General features: G+C 34.9%; 1 protein-coding gene across 2 annotated transcripts; it reads left to right on the plus strand.

Moving 5' to 3' along the window:
- Positions 1–652: 652 nt before the first annotated feature.
- Positions 653–18016, plus strand: Bloc1s6 (biogenesis of lysosomal organelles complex 1 subunit 6). 2 transcript variants are annotated; one of them, XM_046461449.2, is made up of 5 exons: positions 653–829; positions 3857–3998; positions 9082–9169; positions 14780–14866; positions 15240–18016. In XM_046461449.2, exons 1-5 carry the CDS (start codon positions 748–750, stop codon positions 15357–15359), a joined length of 519 nt encoding a protein of 172 aa, XP_046317405.1. In that variant the 5' UTR covers positions 653–747; the 3' UTR covers positions 15360–18016. The 2 variants fall into 2 exon arrangements, with proteins under 2 accessions (XP_046317405.1, XP_046317406.1); XM_046461450.2 differs by lacking the exon at positions 653–829 and adding an exon at positions 846–1056 and having other exon boundaries at positions 3844–3998.
- The last annotated feature ends 99 nt before the right edge of the window (positions 18017–18115 follow it).

Here is an 18115-nt window from a genome sequence, read left to right on the forward strand (position 1 = left end):
CAGCCATAGAAAATGAACACACAATCGCTACTGCCTTCACAGTGCTCTAGCTCTGTTCCACATAATTCAGCACTTTAATGTTTTGTTCGCTTACTATGAATAAGTGGTAAAGTATAAATTCCTGGTGAACAGGAACAAGGACTTTTACTTTTTTTTTTTTTTAAGCCCTCCATAGTGCCTAGTTCATTCTTAGGTATTCAGATATTTGGAGTGAATTACACAATAACTTGTTATTATAGCTGAAAACCAGGAACCGATTTTTTTTTAACCCCTCAAATCGCAGGGAATGCACGCAGTCCCTATTCTTAAGGTTCTTCCTTAGTGCACACACCGTGCAGAGAGGGTCTGCCCTCAGGGAGAAGTACGTTCTTCTTTCTACCAAACCTCAGTGAACAAAACCCAACTATTCCTCCGCTTCTAACAAGGGTTACGCTCTTCCGGTCTTCGTAATCCACCTAGAAACAACCCAAACCGGCCACGGCCTCCCCTAAGTCCCCCACCTACAGCACGTCATAGCCCTAAGCAGCGCCTCCAGCCCTGCGTTATGGGCCAGAGTACTACGTCACCACCGACGTAGGAGCCGGGGCTTCTGACCCGCGGTCACGTGTCCGACGCCACTGTCTTCCGCCTCCGTCATTTCCGTGTGCGACTGCCGCTTCTGTCCGACAGGAAGCTAGAGGGGCTGGATTCGTACTTGTATCTGATCGTCCACCCCACTGCCCCTTCCCTTTGCCCAGCGGGAGGGACATGAGCGTCCCTGGGCCACCGCCCCCGGACGGGGTCCTGGCCGGGCCCCCTGACGTCTTGGAGGCCAGTGAGCCGACGCCGGGTACGTGGTGTCGGCTGGACCAGCTGCCCCTGCGAGTCCGAGGAGCCGGGACCCGAGTGGGTGGGACGCCGGAGCCGCTCGGAGGGAATCAACAGCTATCTGCAGTTGCGGCCGCGAGGACTCTGGTCCTGCTGCCTAGCGGAATGGGCGGGAACCAAAGTCCGGAGGGGAAGCTGTGTGTTGGGGTGCAGCTACTGGCGTTTGATGGCGAAATCATTTTAAGTTTGTGTTGACTCTGGCACGTTGTTGGTTATTTGTCAGAAGGCTAGGGGTTAGGAATGAACTTGTCACAAAAGGTGTTCGATCGATTTATAATTCAGAGAGTTATTAACTATTGGCCACTTACGAATATTCCACCTTGCTTGGTGACGTTATTCATCTCCATTCCTCCAGCAGCCTTTTAAACCCGAATTCTAGGGGAGATTTAAGCATAAATACCCAAAAGTTGAATGAACTTGCTGTGCATCCAGACTGCTGCTGTTTATGTGTCATCATCCTTGGGGGAATTGAGAAATAGGCACTCAAAGCGTTTGTGTTCTTTAATTCATGTAAGGGACCCTAGAAGAGAAAGGTTGTAGGGATTTGGATCTACCTTTAAAAAATAACTCCTTTTCCAGAAATGAGGAGATTGCCCCAAAGTAGTGCTCTTGGCACTTTACTGCTCATACTTTTACTCAGTGATCTACTAGTCTTCACACCTTCATAAGTCACTTCTATAAATATGACTTTATTTTTGTGGTATATGTTTACAACTTGGGCCCATCTCCTAACTCACTTGCTTCTCTGATGGATACTTTGACATGGTTGTTTTGCACTAATCTCACATACAACATGCATAGATATTGTGCATGTTGCATGTCTGATCCTGTTAATGTTGCCAGGTTACTATCACTTGAAATTGCTCTCAACTCTTTGCAGTCTTGTTTCCCCCCTCTTTGATGTTGGGGGTTCTACTATAAAATTTCCATCTCTTCTGTATTTTCATCCTTTACTCAGCAGTTGTAAGTTTACTCAGAGTTGTAAGCACTCTCAATACTATTTCAACCTGTCTTTCCCAGTACTGTTCCATCACTGTTCCAAGATAAAGCTCCAATCATGTCATTCCCTTGCCTAGAATCTTTAAATGGCTATTCACTACTTATTAACTTGGCACTAAAGGACCCTCACAGGCTGGTCACATTGTATTACAGCTTACTATGCTGTGTATGCCTCATGCTCTTGACACCTCACACCCTCTTCCCTTTCCAGAGCAATCCTATATTCCCACCTTTCCTTTACCCATATTGCATTCCTTCTACCTTTCATAGAATTCTACCCATTTGGAAATAGTTCACCAGAAGATTGATTGTTGGTGGGAGTGTAAATTGATGCCATCTCCTAGGAGGGGGTTTGCATTGTTTCAAAAGTGCATAAACCTTTTAATTGTCTGCTTCTAAGAATTTATCCTACAAAAAGTATTACACAGATATGCAGAGATTTAGCTAGGACACTTACTATAGCATTGTTTTAAATGACAAAAGGTAAAACTAACCTAAATAATCCATCCATGAGGAACTGGTTAAACAAATTTTGGTAGAATTCTATTCTGTTAAAAAGAATGAGTAAAATGTATGAATTGCCAAGATCATTGTAATGTCATGTGTAGCTAATAAAAAAAAAGAATAAAAAAAGAATGAGTAGATCAGTATGTGTTGCTATAGAAAGACATATATAAGACATATATTTTAAGAGAAAAGTAGAACAGTTTGAGTTGTATTTTATTCATGATAGAAAGACTAATATGCATGCTCTGTAAGAAACTTTGGAGTGACATCCATTCCTTAAGCCTCAGATCAATTGCCCATATTTCCTTTTGTCATGGCACTTGTCATACTCTATGACTTCTCTGTATTATGCCCTTTCAGGAAAGTGGATTTATCTTATTTATTGTTGAAATTTCAGAAAGTAGTAGAAGGCATAGATATTCAGTAAATATTTCTTGCATAGATAGGTAAGGACACTTTCTTTAATTTCTCACAATAAAATATCTGGAACTTAGTGGCTCAATATGTATAAAAACATGAATAACAGATTTGTCCATAAATAACCAGAAGATTGGGGTAGAAGAAGTAGTCCTATGAGTTAACATGTATAAATTGTAAGGGAAGTGAATTAGTTCCTATGCCTTAAATTTGAAATATCCTTATTTGAATGTTTTTATCTGTTCATTTGTAATATTGATGTTTTCTGTATTAAAGTTACTGTTTGTTCTGTTATTATAATCAAACTTTAAGCAATGTAACTATTTGCCAGATACAATTGATTAATTTTTGCATCTAAAGGTACATAAGTGGCACTATATGCCTAGTGCTCCTCTTTTCTCACTAGATATATGGATATAGATAAATGTGTTGTGTTTCAGCTTCTATTTAGTTCTTTCTGTTGTTGTCTTGTATTGAGAATTCTAAAGTTTGTTCATGTGTTTCTCAGAATTAAAGTAAAAACCGTACAAATTTATTTTGATTTTCTTTTTTTCTATTTATTTATTTTTCATTACAATTCTTAATACACCATTATACAATAATTTATCATATCTCTGATTATATATAAGGTATGTTGACACCAAATTATTTTGATTTTCTAAAAGCTTATTTTGACTATGACAGCATATTGTTTTCCTTTATCTTGCCAAAATTCAAATCTGATAAAAACTGTACTTAGAGATATGTGATAAGTAATGTGTTACAATATATGTATTCTAGAGATATTATGATTGTAGACTATGATTGAAGAAAGATGTTTCAGTGTTTAATATTAATTTATCAATGCTTTTAGGGTATAATTTGAATAAAGTGATCCTTTCACTTTTTCTTCTCATTTTAAACCAATGATTCTAAAAGGAAAGAAGAACACCTGTGTTAAGGAGAGTGGGTATGTGCTCTCAGCTCCACAGCAGGCCTCCTTCCCTCCTTACCTGTGACTCCTCAACCTTTTTTAGTACTGTGACAATTTAAAAGTTTCCTAAATTTGAATTTTGTTTGGGCACAGGTTTAAGTGCCACTTCTCCAGATGAAGGGTTAATAGAGGACTTGACTGTAGAAGACAAAGCAGTGGAGCAACTGGCAGAAGGATTGCTTTCTCACTACTTGCCAGATCTGCAGAGATCAAAACAAGCCCTCCAGGAACTCACGTAAGCAAACAAGCAACCAGATATGCACCCATTTCCTTTCTGGTGTAGGCATATAGTATTAAGGTATAATATTTTGTAATATTTAATAATAATTTAGTATTTCTATATCTTTCATGAGTACATAGTAATCTGAATATGAAAAGTAAAATGAATACTCTAAAATGTTTAATTTCCTCTAAGAAGTACCCCAAAATCTTATCTAATTTCTGTGATTAGTTTAGGTGTTTTATCATTATTTTATGAACGTATTGCCTACTGGAGAGTGTCGCAGGGTGGGTATCCACCTATTACTGAGTAGAGGTGAAAATTTGCATCCACAAAAGTTATACTTTTTTTTTTTGTCATTTTGATATTTTCATTGGCTGGTTTGAATATTTTCCAGAGATCCTTAAACATCTTTTTTTGAGATGACCTGTTTCGTTCCTAGTAAATTGTAAATAAAGGATTGTATTATGTGCTAAAAAAAGATCAGAATAATGTAGAATAGAACCCACAGAGTGCAATCAATATACAAAAATATACACTCTGTAGTTACTCTCACCCAGAAATGACAAACTTAATTAGCTTTTGCCTCATTCTGCGTCAGAATCTTTCTGGATTGCCCTGGTTGGCTTGTCTGTCATTTCTTTCTGTGGTGGTGAACTTTAATTTTGCTATGAACTGCTTATGCTGTAAGGCCTACCCTTTTAAAAATTATTTCAGAATACTTTATTATGGCAAACGAAGAGGAATAATCAACCTGCCTGTTTTCTCATTTTTAATAAATAATGTTGATTCTTGGCTTTATGATGCTAAATGGATATAAAAGTGGTGTTCTGTGACATGTAGCACACTGCTGTAGTTAGGAAGTTGGCAACATTCTCAGTTTTCTGCTAGTCTCAAGGGAGAATTTTTATCCCTTATGCATGGAATGCCTTGTATTTTGATGCCAATCAGGCCTCATTACAAAAAGTCATAAATTGTATAAATTATGATGGACTGAAGGGAAGGTTAAGACAAAATATATCTGCAAACAAAATATATCTAGGTAACATTTTACTTAAAGGAAGTTGGGAATCAAGGTTTAATTGCAGAGTTTAACATTGACTAAAGTGAAATGTTTTGAATAACCCCACTTATCTTCATAGACACCCAGAAGAAGAAGATGACGATGATGATAAAATCAGCTACTCTGTTACTACTGTATATGTTCTATATGCCCAGCTCTTTGTTTACCATGTCTTAATTAATTCTCACATTAACTTTATGAAATATTTAATATTATTCCCATTTAGGATTCAGGAATCTGAGGCTCAGAAAAGTTAAATAGCTTGGAAGAGTTTACACAAATAGTGGTAGAGTTAACTATTGAATATGATGAGTTAGTATTTGTTAAACTTGTTGAGTGTTACAGAATGGTAAGCAAATTTAAGAGAAATGTTTTCTAGTAGCTGCTGCTTTTTCCTACATCTTCATAAGTAGTGAAATTTGTTCTAGGTACAAATGTAGTACTAGTCCTGGCTCTGCCATCAAACCTTTGCTAAGCCTCGTCACCATAGAAACCAAGGCCTAGAAAGGTGAGGGAAAAAGTAGTGGTTGATAAAAATTAAGTTTATTTTGTAGCTAACAATGGGTAATTGCATCATAGTGCAATTTTGAATGGCCTTTGGGGAGCTTCATTTGAGATAATCCATGCTTGGACCTTCAATAGAAATAGCTTTTCTTTCAAAGAATCCTTCCTTAGACACTGCATCAGGCATCACAGTCATTTCCAACATATTTACCACGGATTGTACAAAGCTTCAAAGGAATTGAGGTTCAGTCATCTTTTCTGCTCTATTGTATTTTAGGTAAACTACTTCTTCCTCTTTTTTTTTTTTTAAATTCTATTACTGGTGCATTATAATTATATATAATAATTGGGTTAATTTTGACATAATTAAACATACATGGAGTTTAATTTATTCCATTTGAGTCTCTGGTGCCTTCCACCTTTCCTTTCTCGTCTCCTTCTCTCTCCTTCCCTCTCCTTCCCTCTCCTTTACAGTGGGGCCTCCTCCTTGAGTGCCTAGATTATGGATCCAGAAGGCACTCTACTTAAGGTATTATCATAAAGAATGCAGATCAGGATTAACCAAAGGAAGATGCAATGGCCAGGTCTGGGTAGGATCCAAACACAGAGCTTCTTTCTGTGCTTTTTCCTAGTGAAATTAGGGCATGTCAGAACTTCCTCCCCACCACCACCCAAGGCACATCTATGTTCACTAACCAGGAATCTCTACTGAGCCTTAAGTGTTACAAGGTTCTATTGTGGTTTTATTATGTAGGCATACTGGATTGAATCATTGACAACCTAATCAAATTCAATCTCTAATTTCCTTCCTTCCTTCTCTGGGCTGATATCACATGGCTCAAAGCTCCAACCCTCTAAATCACATGGTCGGTATTTCTAGCACGTCCAGCCCTCCTCTTGAAGCTCTAAGAGGTCTGCTATAGAGCTACCTCATTGGCATAAGAGGTATGAGTCAAGAAGCTCATGGATAACAAAGACATTTTTATCACTTGGGAATTTCAAAGATTTTCAGAACTATGCTTGGAACTTGGTACAAAGGTCAGACAAATTCTTTTAATACAACAGGTGTCTATTCAGATCTTTGTTAGTGAAAATTTTTTCTTTCTTATTGTTGAGTTTTAGGAGTTTTTGTTTATTTTTGATACTAGTCCTTTATATTTCAGATGTTTTCTTCAAGTCCATGGTTTGTCTTTTCATTCTCTTAATAGTTTCTTTGGCAGAGTAGAGGTTTTTAATTTGAATAAAGTCTGATATCAGTTTTTCTTTCATGGATCATGCTTTGGTATCGTATTTAAAAACTTATCAACAAAACAAAGTCACCTAAACCTACATTTTCTTCTAGAAGTTTTAAGTTTGCATTTTATATTTCGATCTATGATCCATTTTGAGTTAATTTTTGTGAGTGGTTTTAAATCTGTGACCAGATTTATTTCTTTACATGTGGACAGTCAATTGATTTAGCACCATTTGTTGAAAAGACTATTCTTTCCCCATTGTACTGAAACTGTTTCTTTGTCAAAGAGCAGTTGATTATATTTATTTGGGTCAATATAAGGGCTTCTTAGTTTGATCCATTGGTCAGTGTGTCTTTTACTTTGCTAACACTATGCTGTTTTGATTTCTGTAGCTTTATAGTGAATCTTGAGATTGAATAGTGTAAGTCTCCTGACTTTTTTTTCCCCCCAGTATTGTGTTGACTATTTTAGGTCTTTGCCTTTCCATGTGAAATGTAGAATTAGTTTATTGACAGCTACTAAATAACTTTGATTGGGATTGTATTAACTTTCTAGATTAAGTTGGGAAGAATTGACATCTTAAAAATGAGATGGACATCATTACCCTAAGTACATGTATGAAGACATGAATGGTGTGAATATACTTTGTATTCAACCAGAGAATGAAACATTGTGCTCTCTATATGTAATATGAATTATAATGCATTCTGCTGTCATATGTAATAAATTAGAATAAAAAATATTGTCATTTAGTCCATGTACTTGGAATATTTCTCCATTATTTGAATCTTTGATTTTTTTCAAAAGAGTTTTATACTTTTTTCATTCTGTGTGTGTATATATATATGTGTGTGTGTGTGTGTGTGTATGTGTGTGTGTGTGTATATATATATATATATATATATATATTTTAAGATTCATACCTAAGTATTTCATTGGAGAGAGGGAATATTTTACAAGTGGTATTGTTTTTTAAATTTCAGTTTCATTGCTGGTAAGCAGCTGAGTGTATAGTAGCCTCATGTCCTGAAATCTTACTTTAATTGTTTGGTAGAAATCACCAATGAATTTAACTGGCCCTGGTACTTTTATTTCATTTTATCTTATTGGAATCAATATTAATTCACCTTTTCTAACAAATATAGGCCTACTTAGATTTTCTGTTTCTTTTGATGTGAGTTTTGGTAGTTTGTGTCAAGGACTTAGTCTACTCCATCCAAGTTATTAAATTTGTGGGTATAGAATTCTTGGAAGTATTCCTTCATTATCCTTTTAATGTCATGGGAGTATTAGTGACATTAAAAGTATTAGTATTAATGATACCATTAATTTATGTCTTTTTTTCCTGTTTGATCTGGCTAGAGGTTCATCAATTTATCATACGGAAGTTTTGGGTTATATTGATATTTCTTTAATGTTTTCAGTTGTAACGTCCTGTTTTTGCTGTTCTACTTATCTAATATGGTTGACTTACTGAGTTTTCCTGTTCCATGTTCTGTATTTCACCATCTGTGACCTCTGGCCTATTCTCTTTTTCATCATTACTCTATTTAGCCCAGTTTTTCAGACAAATCATATCATATTTCTTTTTAAAATATCACTTAATGTCACTTATTCCTGTGACTCTTCCATTGATCCACTTGGAGAGAAATATTAGAGAAGTTTGCTTCTCTTCCTCAATAGGATTTGAATCAAAATTTTAATGAGGAACCTTAGAAGTCATCTGTTCTGACCTCTCTTTAGAAATGAGATGATATATATCCAGAAAAATAAGCTGAATCCCCAAAGCCACACAAGTAGCTATTGGTAGGGATAAGGTTGCAATCCTAGTTCTGTGCTTTTTTTTTTCAACTTGCTACTTATTCATCTTTTTGAACTTATTCCTTGGTACTGCATCCTTCCCACCTCTAATCAGAAAAGTTAGTGCTCCTCATTTCCTTCATGGGAATGTTGCTGTTTTAAAGTATGTAAGATATTGAGTTTCTTGGGGAAAATATTATAAAAAGCTTATTTTTTTTTTTCAGGACAATAAAAAGAATTGAAAATACTTTTAAATGATTTGATTATTTTAGTTATTAGAGTCTGCAGTTGAAGCAAGAATATAGACACATTAGTTATCAGTGTGCCTTTATAATATTATGTTGAAACAGATGATGCTAAACCAAATAAGCCTTGGGGGGAATGCATTTCTACTTAATTCTAAACTTTAGCATTAACCAAAATGAATATTATTTCCTCTGAAGAACTACCACTTAAAATATGTAAAGTTTATTTTGGCTATGTGCTTTTGTTTCAGACAGAACCAAGTTGTGTTATTAGATACATTGGAACAAGAGATTTCAAAATTTAAAGAATGTCATTCTATGCTGGATATTAATGCTTTGGTGAGTGTGATTTTTGTTGATATAACTCAACTATACATTGTTTTAGAAATAGCTAGGTCTGTGTGGTGGTGCACATCTGTGCACAACTGAAATTCCAGTGGCTTGGGAGGCTGAGGCAGAGGATTACAAGTTCAAAGGCAGCCTCATCAACTTAGTGAGGCTTTAAACCACTTAGTGAGACCCTGTCTCCAAAAACAAGCTTAAGTTTATTCACTCAGGTATGTACTTAGAATGTACTTATATATGTTTAGGATTTTAACTTATGCATTTTTAAAGTTTATAATTTGGGCTTCGTGGCTTTTGGTTAAAGCACCTGTCTAGAGTTTAGCATTTGTCTTTTTTTAAAAAAAAAATTTATTTATTCTTTTTAGTTTACATGATAGTAGAATGTATTTTGATATACCATATTATACATGGAATATAACTTCCCATTTTTATGATTGTACATGATGTGGAGTTATATTGGTCATATATTCATATATGAACATAGGAAAGTTATGTCTGATTGACTCTACTGTCTTTCCCATTCCCATCCCCTTTCCTTGCCCCTGTTCTGCCCTGTCCAATCTGGTGAACACCATCCTCCCCCCAGCTTATTATGAGTCAGCATCCACACACCAGAGAGAACCTTCAGCCTTTGTTTTTTTGGGATTGGCTTCTTTTACTCAGCATTATAGTCTCCAGTTCCATCCATTTGCCTACAAATGCCATAATTTCATTTTTCTTTATGGCTGAGTAATATTCCATTGTGTATATATACCACATTTTCTTTATCATTCATCTGTTGAAGGGCACCTAGTTTGGTTCCATAGCTTAGCTATTGTGAATTGAGTTGCTATAAACATTGATGTGGCTGGGTCACTGTAGTATGCTGATTTTAAGTCCTTTGGGTATATACCAAGGAGTGGGATAACTGGGTCAAATGGTGGTTTCATTCCAAGTTTTTTGAGGAATTTCCATACTGCTTTCCAGAGTGAGTGTATCAATTTGGACTTCCACCAAATTAGTGTACTTCCCCCCCACATCCTTGCCAACATTTATTGTTGCTTGAATTCTTGATAATTGCCATTCTAACTGGAGTGAGATGAAATATCAGTGTAGTTTTAATTTGCATTTCTGTAATTGCTAGTGATGTTGAACATTTTTTCATATATTTGTTGACTGATTGTATTTCTTCTTCTGTGAAGTATCTGTTCAGTTCCTTAGCCCATTTTTTGATTGGGTTATTTAGTTTTCTGGGGTTAAGTTTTTTTTTTTTTTTTTCTTTTTTTAATATATATATTTTTTAGTTGTAGATGGACACAATATCTTTATTTATTTATTTTATGTGGTGCTGAGGATCAAACCCAGTGCCTAACGCATGTGAGGCAAGTGCTGTATCACTGAGATACAACCCCAGCCCTTAGTGTTAAGTTTTTTAGTTCATTATATATCCTGGAGGTTAATGCTCTGAGGTGCACGTGGCAAAGATTTTCTCCCATTCTGTAGGCTCTCTGTTCATGTTCTTGATTGTTTCCTTTGCTATGAAGAAACTTTTTAATTTGATACCATCCCATTTATTGATTCTTAATTTTACTTCTTGGACTTTAGGAGTTTTAATGAGGAATTTGGTTCCTAAGCCAGCATGTTGGAGAGTTGGACCTACTTTTTCTTCTATCAGGCACGGGGTCTCTAGCCTAATGCCTGGGTCTTGGATCCACTTTGAGTTGAATTTTGTGTAGGTTGAGGGATAGGGTTCTAAATTCATTTTGTTACATATGGATTTCAGTTTTCCCAGCACCATTTGTTGAAGAGGTTATCTTCTCCAATGTATGTTTTTGGTGCCTTTGTCTAGTATGAGATAACCATATTTATGTGGGTTTGTTTTTGTGTCTTCTATTCTGTACCATTGGTCTATGTATCTGTTTTGGTGCCAATACCATGCCATTTTTGTTACTATGGTTCTGTAGTATAACTTAAGTTCTGGTAATTGTGATGCTTTCTGCTTCACTTTTCTTTCCGAGGATTGTTTTGGCTATTCTGGGTCTTATTTTTCCAAATTAATTTCATGATCGCATTTTCTATTTCTATGAAGAATGTCATCAGAACCTTAATAGGAATTGCATTAAATCTGTATAGCCATTTGGTAGTATGGCCATTTTGACAATATTAATTATGCCTATCCAAGAACATGAGAGATCTTTTCATCTTTTAATGTCTTCTTCAATTTCTTTCTTTAGATTCTGTAGTTTTCATTATAGAAGCCTTTCACCTCTTTTGTTAGATTGATTTCCAAATAATGTTTTTGAGGCTATTGTGATTGGGTTATTTTTCCTAATTTCATTTTCAGTTGATTCATCAGTGATGTGTAAGAATGAATTTGTTTATGGGTGTTAATTTTATATCCTGATAGTTTGCTGAATTCATTTATGGGTTCTAGAAGTTTTCTAGTGGAGTTCTTTTGGGTCTTTTAGATATAGAATCACATTGGCAAATAGGAATAGTTTGAGATTTTCCTTTCCTGTTTGTATCCCTTTAATTTCTTTCTTCTGTCTGATTGCTCTGGCTAGTGTTTCCAGGACTGTGTTGAATAGGAATGGTAAAAGAGGGCATTCCTCTTGTTCCAGTTTTTAAAGGGAATGCTTTCGATTTTTTCTCCATTTATAATGATGTTGGCCTTGTGTTTAGCATGTATATAGCTTTTACAATGTTGAGGTATGTTCCTACTCTCTCTAGTTTTTCTAGTGTTTTGAATGTGAATGAATGCTGTATTTTGTCAAATGCTTTTTCTGCATCTGTTAAGATAATCATGTGATTCTTGTATTTATTGATGTGATGAATTACGCTTATTGATTTCCATATGTTGAACCAATCTTGCATTCCCTGGGATGAACCCCATTTGATCATGGTGCACCATCTTTTTAATATGTTTTTGTATGCAATTTGCCAGGATTTTATTAAGAATTTTTGCATATGTGTTCATCAGGAATATTGATGTGAAGTTTCTTTTTCTTGATGTATTTTTAGAATTTGTCCTTTTTAAAAATATTTTTAGGTCGTAATGTACACAGTATCTTTATGTATTTTTTATATGGTGCTGAGGATTGAACTCAGTGCCTCATATGTGCGAGGCAAGGTCTTTCCCACTGAGTTACAACCCCAACCCAAGAATTTGTCTTTTTAACAGGAAACTTTGCTTTGCTGGAATTTCCATTCTTAATATCTTTTGTAATATTGAACTTGTGAAATTGAACTTATTTCTAAGTCTTAATTATATTTTCTCATTGTCTCAATCTGCATGACAGTTTATTCAAGGCTTACTGAGCAGTTGATGAGGGGATGAAGAAAAGACAGTCAAATACACAAACAGAAAAAAAACCAGGGCCTGGTGGTTCAGCCAACCTCGGATGGAGGAAGACTGACCTTGCTTGGCATGTTTATTATGTAGGTTTAAACATTAAAAGGATTTATTGTGAGAAAGTTTCTTCAAGATAAACAGAACTGAAGTTGAAGGTATAAACAGCCCAATTAAAACTTGCCAGCCTGCACCCATAATTCTCTACCCCCTGGGAAGCTGGCATTTGAACCCAGGGTTAAGAACAATAAATTCTGTGACTGGTACAAAATCTTCCTTTGAATAGGGCATCACTATAGCAACTGGGCAATCTCAAATCAATACCCTGGAGCCGAGAGTTCTCCAGGGAGGGATCGCCTCTGTCATAGGATAGTTCAAAACCTATGACTTAGTGACAGACCATAATTGAAGACTTAGAAACTAAAGAGTAAGGAGCTTTTTAAAAAATGAAATGCAATTACTTAAAATTTTTTTGTTGTTGTTGTAGATGGACAGTATGCCTTTATTTTATTTTATTTTTATTTTTATATGGTGCTGAGGATCAAACCCAGTACCTCCCACATGTGAGACAAGTGATCTGCCATTGAGCTATAGCCCCAGTCCAAAGTAAAGAACTTTTAGGGTTTTTCCCATTAAGGAAAATACAGTCTCTATCAATTACCTGGTTTCTTAAATTAGCATTTTGTTTAATTATATGGCATATGTGTAATACTATAGTAAATTAATACCATGGCTAAAATGAATACTTCAAGAATGATTTATTAGATCTTTCAAATAATTGAATAATTGAATTTCATCAGCAACTCTGTAGTTTTTTTCTGTTGGGAGGAGGGTACCAGGAATTGAACTCAGGGGCACTCAACCACTGAGCTACATCCCCAGCCCTATTTTGTATTTTATTTAGAGACAGGGTCTCACTGAGTTGCTTAGTTTCTTGCTTTTGCTGAGGCTGGCTTTGAACTTGTGATACTCCTGCTTCAGCCTCCCCAGCCACTGGGATAACAGGTGTGTGCCACCAAGCCCATTAACTCTGTTGTTTTTTGAAGAGAACTGATATTCTTTATTTTAAGTAAAGGTAAGTAGCAAAAACAAGAAACTTGTTGTTCCCTTTTTTTCCCCTTGAACATCAGAAATAGCTTGGTTTGCATGTTTTATATATCTGGTAGAGATCCATACGTACCTCAAAAAGCAGACTTTTTATTGGGAAGATGGAGTTCACTGATGTTTTCCTTGCAGAACAATCCAAACCAAAGTCCATATTCTCTACGATGGGACCGAGAGAGGCTTGTTGTATTAAATAGTCTTCTGTTCAGTAGTTTGTGACATCTTGTGAAGGGGGTAAGCCAGGTTACACTGACCAACTTTTGTGTTCCTGGCTGAGTTCAAGTTGCATTTGAATGGGTATTTATTGCACCAGTGAACTAAGAGGATGCAGTACCATTGCCTCAGTCTGAAGGGATAGAAACTGAGTTTTCTTCTTTTTTCCTCTCTCATCCAAGATTAGTTTTAATTGTCATCTAGGAATTGAAAAGTGGAAGGAATTGAGAGGGGGGGTGGTCTGGAAGCTCTAGATCTTGTCAGATTGTGATTTTTATTTGCAGCTACAGTAAAGTTGCAGATGTATCTATGGATACTTCTCTCCTTTTTTCTGATTCTGTTGCATTATCTGAGAATAAAGTGTTCTTCTCTCCCACCTATGTAGTCCTGCATCATCCTCCCACATTCTCCTGTCATAAGACTTGGTTTAGGCTTTGCAGACTGGCTGAGATGGAAAGCATGTGCTTATAATTCCTGGGGAAGCACGGTATCCTTGCAGAGGCTCTTTTGCTTGGTCTGACCTCAAAAGCCCAAGGAACATGATCAAACTTGTCCATAGTTCTCCCAGTGATCTCTGGTAATAGCTTGGGTTTTCCTGATGAGCAGTGCATCAATTAAGCTGTCCTATGTACCATAGCTTGCTCTCTCTTTTATAGTGTTTTACATTTCTAAAAGAATCATTTCATGTTTTTAAAGCAAAATGCTAGCTCTACCCACTTAAATATAAAGGTCTGTTTTATGATTTGTTTTTGTCAATCTGAACTTAATCAAGTATTTTTCAAATCCTGCTAATGTTTTAAATAAAATTTATTTTTTGGAACTTGAAATATGGACATAATTAAGGCTCTAAAAAAATCGACCTCTTTAAGAAGAATGAACTATAATTTAGGCATTGATCTATTGATCCATTTTGATATTTCACTCATATTTTAACTTTTCATTTACTTTTCCATGTTAAGTTCACTGAAGCTAAACACTATCATGCCAAGTTGGTGAACATAAGGAAGGAGATGCTGATGCTCCATGAAAAGACATCAAAATTAAAGGTAAGTTGAAAAATACAAGTTTAAAGTTTATTTTTCTTCAGTATTCGTGTGTTGACTTTTTATTCTTGCATGTATAGTAATATAGATAAGTCATAGTACATTGTTTTCTTTTAAAACTTGTCATTTTAAAAATCTCTCTCTGAGCTTCTTTTCTAATAACTTGGCAGACAGGCTCATATTCTCTGGATATGCAGCTGCAATTATCATTTAATAAGAATTTGTAGTAAAAATTTTTTTTTTAATTAAGGAGACCTTGAGTTACCTAGAATAAATCTTAAAATTAAATTTGAAATGTATTAGTATGTATTGATTACCTCAAAGTATCATTACTTTTGAATTAGATCATAATCTATAACCCTTTTCTTTGACACAGAAAAGGGCACTTAAACTGCAGCAGAAGAGGCAGAAAGAAGAGTTGGAAAGGGAGCAGCAACGAGAAAAAGAATTTGAAAGAGAAAAGCAGTTAACAGCCAAACCAGCTAAAAGGGCATGAAAAATTGTGTTTTTGTGTGTTTTCTTCATGTATTCTATACTCTTTGGATTTAAGATGACCTAAGTATGGAGTGAGGTTCATATAGTGCCTTATACCTTTGTGTTATGTTTTGAAATCTTCATCCCAGGTTCGCTGTGTCTCCATATCTTGTTTAAGCCATTTAAGAAGCCTTTCTTTCTTAGTAGTAGACATAATGTCACTTGGTTTTGATATTTATATGTAACTTTCAACTTTTGTTTTGCTAATTTTATAATTCATCAGTTTGGCCTTCTGTCATTTGTAAACTGAAAAATGCTTTGATTATTATGGGAGTCTAGACTCTTAAGTAGTTCAAAATTATATGAATTTTTAAGCTTCTTGATTGTAGATTTACAAGTTTAGTTTCTTATTTTATGAGATGATATGCCTTTCTGGCAATGAAACACTGATTTTGATTATTGCCTTTTCATTGTTTAGTTAAGAAAAATGACCAGTTCTTTAATCACACATGCCCCTGGAAAAGATAATATAAGCCTTTGTGAAGAACATAGTGGAAAAGTATATGCACAGGGAATAATAGCACCTTAGGCATAGGCTAGGTGAGCAAGATGCCAGATAGATTCTTCTATAACCATATAGTCTCGCTTATTTTTGTTGTTGCTTTATGTATCTTTGGGGTTCACAATAGATTACATCATTCCTAAAGTTTGGCAGGGATGATAGAGATATCATACACTCAAATGCCCCTATGGATTTATACTTAGTCATTAGATAGTGAGATATAGTTTCTGTGCTTTTAAATCTCAAATAGAATGAAAAGTACAACTACCTACTTTATAGATAATGTTAGGATTGGTGGAAAATTAGTAAATACCTTCACAAAAGAGGCAACATGAAACATTTAGTGTTTTCTAGAATTGTTTTCTGATGTTATATGTGGGAACTTATTATGTGAGGGAAATATTATGAAGTTTCATTGCTTGAAATTGATAGTGTATTATACTTTTGTTTTAGTATTATTTAACATGTAACTGGTCTCCAGTCAGAGAATGCGTATCTTTTATAATCCACATTACATTTTTGGTAAGCTGGAACCACTACCTCTGATCACATATCAGGCTAATGATATAGAAAGCAGTAGATTTAAGTTGGGTGTTAAGAACTGGTCTGTTTGGAGGTTTAAGTAATTTGTTTGAAAGAGCCTTCTTTGATGAATGAATTATAGTCTCACAATTCACTTGACTTTAACCTAAGAATATAAATATCCTAATTTCTGAAATTTTGTGGCTCCTAAGTCTAGCTGGTCAGAAAAAATAGCCACCTACCTTCAAAATCTGTATGGTCACAAATAGCCAGAGATGACTGAAAAGATTTTTTCAAAACTTTTCTATATTTGAAAAACTAAACAAAATTGGGCTCAAGCCTTATTGCCATCGCTATCAAATACATGGAAAAGAAAAAATGTCGTACAAGAAATAAATGAAAAGAAATACAGTTTTATAAGAAAAAAAATAAATATATTTGAAAAGGCTAATTGTTGCCATCTATCACTTGCTATAACTGCCTAGGGCATCACTAGGGCTTGCAGGACAATGTCACCTAAATTGCTGAATGTACTCTTTATTGATTTCTGACAAAGGCTATGCATTGTTTGTCAGAGTGGTTTTGACCTGTTGTAATAATGGTTGTTTAAAATGCTAGTTCCTGGTCACTACTCTCAATCTACTGATGCAAATCTATTTGTTTGGTTTGTTTTGCTTTGTTTTTAGTTTTTAGTTTCCCCCAGTGATTCTAATGGACCTTGAAAGATGAGAACCATGGGTGTAGTGGCCAAGGTCATTGTTTCCTGTACTAAGGTGCATATCATTTTTGCCTGGGAACTTGAAAAAAAAATACATTCTGAGTTCTTACTGATTAGTTTCAATAGGAGCCAGTGTATTTTTAGGGCACTCCCCAGATAGTTCTGATGCAAGGAACCACTGGTATAGATTATCTAGTAATTTATTTATAAGCAGTGAAATAGTTTAAAAACTCTCTAGTAACTTTTGGGTTAATCTTATGAAATAAATTCTGAATTGTTGGTTTTAATATACAATCAGATTTAAAACTGAACCCTAGCAGACAGGAAATAAATATAGAATTCTAGTTAATTAATTAAATTTCTGTTTTAAATCATGTTTATTGAATGAATGTCAAGGCCCATAACCTTCTTTCAGAATTGTATTATTTAAGTTTTGAACATTTTTAAACAGAGCAAAACAAATATAAATTAGCATCCACTATTTAAAGGTGAATGGTAAATCAAAAGTACTGTTATCTTGGTAATTAAAATCTAAAATATCTGTATTTCAATAACAAATATCTTGCTAACAAAACATGGAACTCTTGTAATTATTCTTGCTGTATTTTTCACAAATATGGGATTGGTTGAAAAAGGTTGCCTTTGTTTTGAAACTATCAAATATGTATTGAGCTGAAAGATGCAAGTTCACTTTGTGTTTACTCTGCAGTAAGTATCATGTAAATATGCAGAATGCTACATGTAATATAGATGTGTCTACAGTGAGTGTTTAGGTGGATACAGTTTATAAGTATATGCCCACATACATTTGTCTGATTTTGAACTTGTAAACTGAGGACTACTTTTTATGCATTTAATAAAAAAAATCTCTAAATTATCCAGTGTTCATCTGTAATACTTATGTTTTCTGTATTTACTTAAAGATAGTTCTGTTTATGCTGTTATTGTCATCAATTATTCTTAATCATTAAATCAC

This window comes from Marmota monax, unplaced genomic scaffold (genome assembly GCF_021218885.2).
Source record: "Marmota monax isolate L192 unplaced genomic scaffold, Marmota_monax_Labrador192_F-V1.1 WCK01_AAM20220418_F8-fsc00001, whole genome shotgun sequence".
Classification (NCBI taxonomy): Eukaryota; Metazoa; Chordata; class Mammalia; order Rodentia; family Sciuridae; genus Marmota; species Marmota monax.